This window comes from Acartia tonsa, chromosome 4 (genome assembly GCF_053477335.1).
Source record: "Acartia tonsa isolate MP-2025a chromosome 4, ASM5347733v1, whole genome shotgun sequence".
In the NCBI taxonomy this organism is placed as follows: Eukaryota; Metazoa; Arthropoda; class Copepoda; order Calanoida; family Acartiidae; genus Acartia; species Acartia tonsa.
The window spans coordinates 29,118,712-29,129,209 of NC_137263.1; the positions used below are offsets into that span (position 1 = coordinate 29,118,712).

General features: G+C 30.3%; 1 protein-coding gene across 2 annotated transcripts; it reads right to left on the reverse strand.

Annotated features, from left to right (window-relative positions):
• Positions 1–1,167: 1,167 nt before the first annotated feature.
• Positions 1,168–8,867, reverse strand: LOC145316681 (uncharacterized). 2 transcript variants are annotated; one of them, XM_080157347.1, is made up of 6 exons: positions 8,316–8,867; positions 6,207–6,281; positions 4,781–4,901; positions 2,930–3,034; positions 1,722–1,770; positions 1,168–1,559 (listed from the first exon to the last, which is right to left on the reverse strand). In XM_080157347.1, the coding sequence occupies exons 2-6, from the start codon at positions 6,275–6,277 to the stop codon at positions 1,507–1,509; spliced, it is 399 nt and encodes a 132-aa protein (XP_080013473.1). In that variant the 5' UTR covers positions 6,278–6,281; positions 8,316–8,867; the 3' UTR covers positions 1,168–1,506. The 2 variants fall into 2 exon arrangements, with proteins under 2 accessions (XP_080013473.1, XP_080013474.1); XM_080157348.1 differs by lacking the exons at positions 6,207–6,281; positions 8,316–8,867 and adding an exon at positions 6,128–6,147.
• Between the last annotated feature and the right edge of the window lie 1,631 nt (positions 8,868–10,498).

Genomic DNA, 10,498 nt, shown 5'->3' on the forward strand with positions numbered 1-10,498 from the left:
ATATGGAAATAATTTATAATTTCTAATAATATTGTACCTAATTCTCCTACAAATTCATATTGAATCAATTCAATAGGAAGATTATATTAAACAAAATAAAGCCAAAAATTATTTTGTTTAAAATACGAACTTTCTGGTAATGATTATAGAATTGCTTCATTTCTCTAAATTGTACCTTATTGATTGATAAAGGATTAATTATGCCAAGTTTAAAATCTACAAGTCAATTTTAACAAGCTTAAATAAATATGCTTTTAAAATAAAAAAAAGAATCATGAAAAATCACTATTCTAATTTCAATAATGTTATCAATCTGTTGTTTTGTTATGATTATAATTTGAAAAAGCTTCCTAACTTTTGTATGTAATCGTTTTTGAACAAGATTATTTGCCACAATCCTAATTCTGTGTTTTGCTAGAGGATAGATTATTTTCTCTTCTCTTTGACAGTTGAGCTCTACCCAATTGTCTGTCTGTCTATCTAACTAATTAAAATTTACACAGCTCAAAGCTAAAATGTAAACTCTAGGATTTTGATTTTACTATCTGACGTTGATAAGTTTTTCACTAAATTGAAAGCGTAAATATTTCAGTCGCAACAATGAAAATGGCAACGGGATGCAGAAAATTTCGCAATCGCCATTTATTATTTATTGTCTTGTAACCTTTATTTTTTTCTCTTGGTGAATCTGACATAACCCCATGCTTGTCAAAATTCGATGCATTATAATTACAATTTTAAGGGATTGTATCGACTAATATATGACATTAACTAAAACTAGTCTTTGCTGACATATTATCGACCTGTCGTTTTCGTAATGAAATTTTAAATGTCGGCTTCAGGTTATAAATTTAAGTGTTCATTGTCACCATAAAATGGTTACATTTTAATGACATTATGACTACAGTATTATGTTTATATGATAACAAAATACTCCGCCCTCACATTGATAATTGTTTAATAGTTATTTCTTTCATCGTATTATAAACCGCTTTCCGCGGATATAGAATATACAATTATAATATTAAAACCAGTTTTTTTAGCCCCGAGGTGCCGAATGGATGAGAACCGGTTCCTATCCACCGGATTCGAATGAACACGAGAAAGCTTTTTCATTCATTTAAAAAATGTTAAATTAGGTAGTACATTGAATTGAAAGAAAGCAAGTAGATTTAAACATTTATTTGCAAAACAATGAAAACTAGAAATATTTTGCAAAAAGTTTTGACATTGTTACAAGATACACCAATGTTTTGTGATTTTCCAATACAGAACAATAATTAAAAATTAATCAAATACAGTTTACAATAGGGTTATTTTTTACAGGAACAAATAATTGTAAAAAAGTATTTACATTGAATTTATTAAATGAATAAATGATAGATATCATAATATTAAACCAATAAGTAATTCTTACTTTAGAATTAATAAATATTTCGTAACTGTTAAAAGGCAAAAAAAAGAATTTCATCAAATATTAAAAATCATAATTTGATAGTTTAGCATCTAGCTGACTATTTTTGTTGCATAAACCACGTCGTAAGTATGAATAAAATGACCTGAAAATAGAATAAATTTATAAAAACGATACATTCGAAATTAACACGCAAAATAATCAAATCAAAATAGAATTTTTGTGTTTAAAAAATCTTTTATCAAGTAGCTAAGTTGTAAATTTTGCCACTAGTTAAATATTAAAATTATGTCTAAATTAAACTTACCAAATGTTGGACGGAAGTTATGCATGCTTCTGTTATTTAATTTGCAACCCTGAAAAATATAAGAGATCAAGAATTGTGTATAAGTAGCGCAGTATGCAAAAAAAACATATACACGCCAATAAACTATTAAGACCTTATAATCAGACCCTGACTTCATTACTCAATAAATGACCATAAACATAGGAATAAGGTATAGCCAACAAGCGATTCAAATAAATCTAAAATAATATTTTGGGGCAGATATATAGGTAGTAAATTTTTATTTAGTGTCCCTCAACGACAGCTGAAAATTTCGTAAAAATTGTCCCAAAAACCTCATATTTTTAGTTTTTGTGCAATAAATTGTAAACGCAGCAAATTTACCGTTTTTAATTATGTGTTCACCCACAGTCATGTTTCCTTGCAGTAAGTTATATTCAAAAATATATTTCAATCTGTATGAAAGTAATGAAATTTTCTTCATCCATTTCAAAATGTTTAAAATGAGAATTTTTAAAAGTTTTCTAAAATGATACTTACGTAAAATGAAGAAAACATAACAAATAATGTTTTCTGTTTAAATCATTACTTATTTTCTAACAAGGGTTGACAACATATTTTTGTGTCTAACGCCAGAGTTTTCATCATTTGTTTTGCAAACACCAAGGTTGCCACATTTCAAAGATGTAGAATTTGACAAGAAAAAAATTAAATTTCTTTCTCTTCAGTAAACTTCATTAACCCAACATATTTTCCATAACTTGATTCTTACCCTTGCTTGCATCTATACCCCTGTATTGTCCTGAACCTGTTTTCTTTGTTTATAACATTTTCTCTCCCTTCAAGTTGAAAATAGGTGATAAATAAGTCATTATTAAAAATGTAAAATTTCTAACTGTGTACTTTTATAGTAGCTTTTGTGTGAATAATAAGAATCTGTAATAGGAAATGACTGAGCCTATTGTTGAGAAAAATGTTTTTTTGCAATACTTGCAAATGTTCACACTAACAACTTTTACATTATTTTTAGTGCAGCCACATTACATTGGAATATGTCCGTCCGTACTTGTGTATGACCTAATTAGCAGGATTTACCTAAAGAAGATATTGGTTTTTTTAAATAAAGCTTTTTGGACACTTTTCTTGTGCTAAAGCTGCACTTTATGCTGCACTAATTATTAACAGACATTTTTTCTATAAGTAGAAAAAAAATCTCGTTTAAATCTTACCTTATAGATAAGACGTCCGGCGTTCTTTTGATCCGGTCTGTATTTGATAACCTCTTCCTTTGGAATATAAGCACGGAATGGCACGGGCTCTCCGCAGATACAAACCTACAAAGTTTACAAAATAAATTTGACATAAATACAATTTTCTTTCAAGCCTAAAATACCATTAAACTAAGTTCTAAAGAATAATATATTAAGGAGATTATGAAAGAAAAAAATAAAGACATCTGAATGAAAAAAAACTGTAGAAACAGGGCGTGTCAAGGATTTGTACTTAAATAAGTAACGAATTCACAATATTCACACTGTAACGCCAGGACAGATAACTGTATACCAAGAATACCAGTCCAAATATTCTGGATATCAGGTAGAGTAAGACTCGATTGATTACAAACCCCTTTTATTGGACGATTTAATTTGTAAGTCCTAGGTGTGTATGATTTAATATATGATTTAATGCGCCTGTTTAATCTTCTCTGATATGACACGGTATATCTGATATATATTTGTTCAAGTTGAGACTAGAACCCCAAACAACCCAAAAGCAACGTGAAAAGTTAGCAATTGCGCTAGTTACACGAGTTCTAGATTACATACTAGACTTGGTACTTATTTGAAATTAGACACTAGATATAAATGTATAATACGACGCACCCTGTATTGTTTATATGTAGACTGTCCACAAATTTTGTTCAGTCAGCTATGACAATTAAATTGCCCCACAAATTCTTCAAATTCAAAACTAAGAAACAATTTAGCGAAAAGAAGTAAATTTAGTAAAACATTAACAGTAAAACACACAATTAATGCCCTAAAGTGATATTTTACGTAAAATTGAAATTAAACATAGTCTTAAAATTATTAATTTTAAAGCATGTTTTAAGATATTGGAAATTTCGTGCTAAATAAGCTTTACTAAAGAAAAACTTTATGATAGGTTAGATCTTTATTTGTTTTGGACCCCCCCCCCCCCCCCAATCATTACACTAGACCTGAAGAACATTATAATATGTAAAGAGCATCCACTTTCAGTCAAATATATCTAACGATACAAAGCTATTCATTTTTCAACCTAATTTATCAATCCTTATTTGATCTATACAATAATCTACACCAAAAGCGAAACAAGCCCTTCATTAAACTTATATATTTTCATTTTATGATGATTTTTCATGGGGGAGGGGGGGTGGGTACAGGATGACAAAAAAATACTTCACCCGAACATTTTATTCTTGATATAGTTTAAGTGTCCTAACCTTGACGTACAAGGTCGAGTCATTACATTTTATATTCAAATATTCTCTCACATTCTTCTTATTCATTTCTAACATTACTTTCTTTATTTTAGATACAATTATTATATTTACAAAGATTTTTAGGGGAAACAACTTATCCAGGGAGTTCAAGGAGAGGACAATAGACAATAAATCAAACGTGCACAAAATATTTTTTAAATTCTACTTTCAATAAAAGTATTAGTAAGAATAAATGGGTAAAGATTACTCAATAATCCTCTCCCGTCCTGTCTAATAGTTTTTTTTTATTATCCACGGAAAATAAAATTGTTAAACTTATTTCTAATACTTTTAATGCTATCACGCAAACAGCATGTTAAACAATGATACCCCCCTATTATTATAATGAATTGAAATTAAGGGAGGGGTAGTTTTCTTTACTATGCCTATCCCAGGTGACGGGGCCTATAACCAAGCGTGGTTAACAAGTACCAAATTTTAACCTAACCTGACATAAAGTAATGCACAAACAAATCTTTTTTCCATTTATTAAAAAAGTAAGGGGGGAAGGGTTTCATTGTTCGACAGAAAACTTTGAGGGAAATTGTCAACTTACCTTATCTTCAGTAAGTTCAATGCTCTCTCTCTGATGTCTGGCCTGCTCAGCCTTCCCCTTCACCTTCTGCATCTTATAGTCCAGAGATCTATACTCTCTCCTCAGGGTGTCCACAGAGTTCCTGTATATATTCATTATTATTATCTTGTAGTACAGAGATCTATACTCTCTCCCCAGGGTGTCCACAGAGTTCCTGTATATATTCATTATTATTATCTTGTAGTACAGAGATCTATACTCTCTCCTCAGGGTGTCCACAGAGTTCCTGTATATATTCATTGTTATTATCTTGTAGTACAGAGATATATACTCTCTCCTTAGGGTGTCCACAGAGTTCCTGTATATATTCATTATTATTATCTTGTAGTACAGAGATCTATACTCTCTCCTCAGGGTGTCCACAGAGTTCCTGTATATATTCATTGTTATTATCTTGTAGTACAGAGATCTATACTCTCTCCTCAGGGTGTCCACAGAGTTCCTGTATATATTCATTATTATTATCTTGTAGTACAGAGATCTATACTCTCTCCTCAGGGTGTCCACAGAGTTCCTGTATATATTCATTATTATTATCTTGTAGTTTAGATATCTATAAACTCTTCTCAGGGTGTCCACACTGTAAGTTCGCATGCTATTCAATTAAAAAGTATGTAAAAGGACGAGATACAAACTTATGCTGTGTTACAATTAACTGTTCTGTAACCCATAAATTGCAGATGCTCCGCCTTTCATGGCAAAATTGTCCTTTTGTTAACAAGAGTATCATTTTTCAGAAAAAAAGTAAAAGCAAACTGAAAGTTGTTTGTAGATTTAATCTAGAAAATGAATGACCTCATTTGAAAGATTTTCTCTAATTTAAAGTGAAAAATATGAAGAAAAAAACTATTATTTATCTGTAAAATTTGTATATATATATCATTTGTCAATTTCTTTTTGTTTACTATTAACTAAAGACGCCTTTATGTCTATCTATTTAATTGTTTCAACTTATGTTTTTAATCTTTTCCAGGTATGTTATCTAACAAATATAGCTACCTGAGTCTTCTCCTGATCAGCTGTTCTTCATCTTCTCTAAGAATGTTTTCTATTTATATAGCTACCTGAGTTTTCTCATGATCAGCTGTTCTTCATCTTCTTCAAGAATGTTATCTAAATAGCTACCTGGCTCTTCTCATGATTAACTGTTCTTCATCTTCTTCAGGAATGTTATCTAAATAGCTACCTGAGTCTTCTCATGAACAGCTGTTCTTCATCTTCTCTAAGAATGTTTTCTAAATAGCTACCTGAGTCTTCTCATGAACAGCTGTTCTTCGTGTTCTCCAGGAATTTTATCTATATAGCTACCTGAGTCTTCTCATGATCAGCTAGTCTTCTTATGATCAGCTATTTTCATCATCTCTAGGTATATTAATTATCTATCTACCTGAGTCTTCTCATGATCAGCTGTTCTTCATCTTCTTCGGCAGTGATGCTCTCCTTCCTTGGCAAACCCATTTTTCTGAAATAAGGTTTAGTTTTCAAGAGTAAAAGAAGCACCAATTGATTATAGTTGACCCCACTTATCAAACAAAGTTTGATATATTCTCTCCATCCCTAATTCTCTTTAATCTTTCAATGATAACTTTAATGAAATAAGAATCATAGAAAATATAAATCTTGTCCTCAATTTCGGGCTTTGCTATAAAATATATATGTTTTAGAAGGGGAAAAGAGCTAATTTTTGAGAGAAGGGTTTTCAATCCAAATAGTTTAGCTCCATCATAGAACAAGAATTTTTGTTCTAAATGAGAACACATTCAGTCCAGAAATTGTTGAGATATTTTGTTGTAGACTTATAAACATATGCACTAACTATTCTATTATAAAAAGTAGTGTAAACCGATCGTTTGTTAATTTTTAGGTAATTTTAAAAATGGTCCATTGAAGGTTTTAAGATATCTTTAGTTGAGGTGGTACGTGTGTGTGTTTTCCTCTTAGAGTGCATGATATAAGACTAACACTCATTTTGAAATAAGGGGTTAATTACTTGGGAAAATAAACAAAAAGAATTTTAGGATTTTTAAGAAAGCGGATAATTCTAGAAATAAATGAAATCTGGAATACAAAATTTTCTGATTACCAAATTGAATTCTCTGTATGAAACACAATAATCTTTCCATAACTTCAAGATACATTTCTTTCAGAATATGAAATATTGAAAGAGTACTTTTCTTTTTTATGAAAACAGATAGTTTGCATTTTTGAAGTTCCTAAAATTTGAACAGCTTTATTTCTAACAATTATTTTGTAACATTACTAAAATCTTTTCGTTGAATGAAAGCCTTAAAAAAGTATAATTGGTCGAAAGTAAGAAATAAAGAGATAAGTTTATCAAGCTAGAATCATGTCAATCAATATTTTGAAGGCTGATTCACAGGGCTTATATCCTTACATAAAAGTAATTGGATGTTTGTCTTTATATCTGTATTTAAGGATCTCGCTATCCACTGGACCGATACAACCCTTACAGTGCAGTGTAGCTTTTCAAAGGTCCTGCGAAGGTTTATATTTCTATTTTGGAAGAGGGTATCACCACCACCCATAGAAATACTCCCATTTTTTTTAAATTTGAAATATTGGGGGTAGGGGTCGACTTTCCCCGCCCAAACCTTAAGTGTCCCTAGGGACTTCTTTGGGAAAAGTGACTTGTTTAAAAAAAAGAAAGAAACAGGCGGACAAACAAAGACATGTTATACCTACATGACTAATGATTTTAAGAAAAAATAGAATGAAAGAGCCTCCGCTTAAAAAAAAGAAAACTTTTAAAATTATAGCATTGTTGTCTTTCTAAAGAATTCAACTCCTCGAATCCGCATTCCTCAAGTGTCTAAAATTCTTTACTTTGTTTAAACCTAACAGTTTTTCTCAATTAGTTTCTATAACAGATTTGAAATTCTACTTTATCTTTAATTAAATTAAATTGTTTTAAATTTTCAATATTGCAAATTTACATTAATAATTTTACTCAGTAATGAATATCAACATAAAAGTTTAACATGTTTTAAACAAACAAGAATATTAGAATTAAAAGATTATATATCTTAAAAGAATCAAGTAGATATACCAAGAAGGTTATTTTAAATTGAAAGGAATTTCTTTCAATGCAATGTTATGCAACATTTTATCGCGCACCCTGGCAAAATCCCGTGCACTTAAACGGATACCAGTATTCAAATGTGTTCAAAATATTTTAAGACAATATACGTATACTAGCGGCTACGCTCCCTAGAAGCCTCTAGGGGCACTTAAGGTAGGAGTGGAAAAAGTCGACCTCATTCAATTTTAAATTCAAATTTCAAAAGAGTAAAAAAATATTTTTCTGGGGGGAGAGGGGTAAAGATACCCTCCCAAAAATAGTTTAAAACCTTCCCAGGACCTAAAAGAAGCTTTACTGTAAAGGAGAGCAATATCGGTTCAGCGGTTAGCGAGATCCTTCGGGACAGACAAAAAACTCTTACTACTTTATGTAATAGGATTATAATAAATAGATTACCCTTGATGGCCAATCAGACACTTAAATCCGACAACCTCAAGAAAGAATTTTTAGCAGACGAAGAAGTATGTATAGGCAATACAATTTCCCAATGTAAAGCTTAATCCAAAGAAATCCAACTGTTTATAACTGACTTGCTATATTTATAAAATAAAAAAAAACTGCCTTTTTATAAAGAAATATCTACATTCTCTAACTAATGTAATGCTTTCTGATTGTTTCTTAGCTGTGTTACTACTCAAATTTTCTGTCTTTATGAGTCTATATAAAGTAATTCCTTGAATAAATTCACTTATTACTATTAGACACCTTTTTTTAGTTTTTATTAAGATATATACTTTTAAAAAGATTATAATCATTGACAAAAGTATTAAAATGTTTGATAAATATGAAACAGGTTAAAATATATTAAAACATATAAGAAAGATAATAATTCAAAGATTTTTTATATATTGTGTTCGAATAATTTAGAAAAAGAAAGAAAAATTGTAAAGCAAGTATTTAATTTCTATTGTGGGTCTGTGTGACAGCCTCAACCTTGTATAGTGAACTAACCGCTCATTCAGGATTGACATATATTGACCAGCACACACACACACACACACACACACACACACACATATAGCGTTCCCTTCCTTGTCTATAATAATATTTCATTCAAAACAGTGAAAACAAAGATTACAAATACAGAGTTGCGGGACTTTGAATAGGTAAGACACGAGATATTATCTTTAAGTTTTAACAAAAATTGGATTCCTATCCGTCGTAAATTTACTTAATTGTAATAGATGACATTAGCGTTGTTAAATCTTTAGATTGGATTACAGAGATGGATCACTTAAAATATCTGTTTATTCGTTCAAGACATTAAGGGGGTTCACCGTCGCACGCACGTGGTCCTTTGTAGCACCATTTCAAGAATCATGCCTTTTAATATATTATGAAATAATTTTTTTATAAAAAGATGTACAGAATTTTTGGTAGACGTTTTAGAGTTTCTTCTTTTCAAAATCTATATCAATATCTATCCTCATTTAAAGTTTAAAATCGATGGTACGAGTCTAACATACCTAATAAACGACCAGAGCATCCGTTACGGCGGACGCACCAAACGTCCCTAATTATAGAAAAGCGTTGTTGTTACAATTTTTTTGCATGTCAGATTGAGAAAAGTTTAAGAAACAGAAGTTAAAATCTTTACATTTTAGCTGTTTTGTAATGTATTTCTATGTTATATTTCTATTACCCATTTATCTACACAATGAATTTTTAGCAAAATTGTGGAGTTTTAAGTTTTAACACACTTTTGAATAGGACGTCTTGTTTAACTATTGTCTATGGAGTAAACCGTAGAACAAACGCGAGTGTAAGTTGAACATACTGCATCTATGTCATATGCCCTATACAATACATACATTCATATTATAGAGAGCGATGCCATAATGTTATCAATCATTCCCTTTATATTCTTAGCCCATGATAAAGGCGTTTTATTTTTGAAAATTTTCATCTATAATTCAAAAGATCAACATAATTAATTCACTTCCATTTTCCCCCCACAGTATATTTCCCTTCCCCTTATCTGACATTGTAAAATCCTACAATAAATAAGAAGTTAGTCTGACAGCTAAATCTGAATAAGCACACCCTAAAAATAATCAACATCACTTTTCAATTTTAATGTTTTGCTTAGAAATCGTTTAATATCCAATGGATAAGAACCGGTTATAAGCCATACTGAAAAATCATTTTTCGTTTTGAATCATAGATAATTTTCCACGAATAATAAAATAAAAAAAAACCATTAGATTAATACCAGTTTTGTTGGCCCCGAAGCGCCAAAGTCATCTGCCAATTTCTAAGAGTTTTTTATTTTACTCTCCGCGGAAAGCTGTCTAAAATACGTTGAGCTAAATAAATATTATCGAATTGCATCAAATGCAACTTAATATTTTTCACATCTGTTAAGATTATTTTTATAAGTCTACTCCACATGTAACCCCTTATGGTCTGTTGGGCTAGTAAGTAATTCTCTCACTTATGTATATATGTTTTATGTAACCATAAATCTTGCCGCGAAAGTTTAAGAAAGAATATTTTTAAAAAGCCCATCTGCTTTGCATATTGTCATCCTTGTTTTAATGATAATTTTGCGGTATGTTTATGTTGTATTTAAATTCATT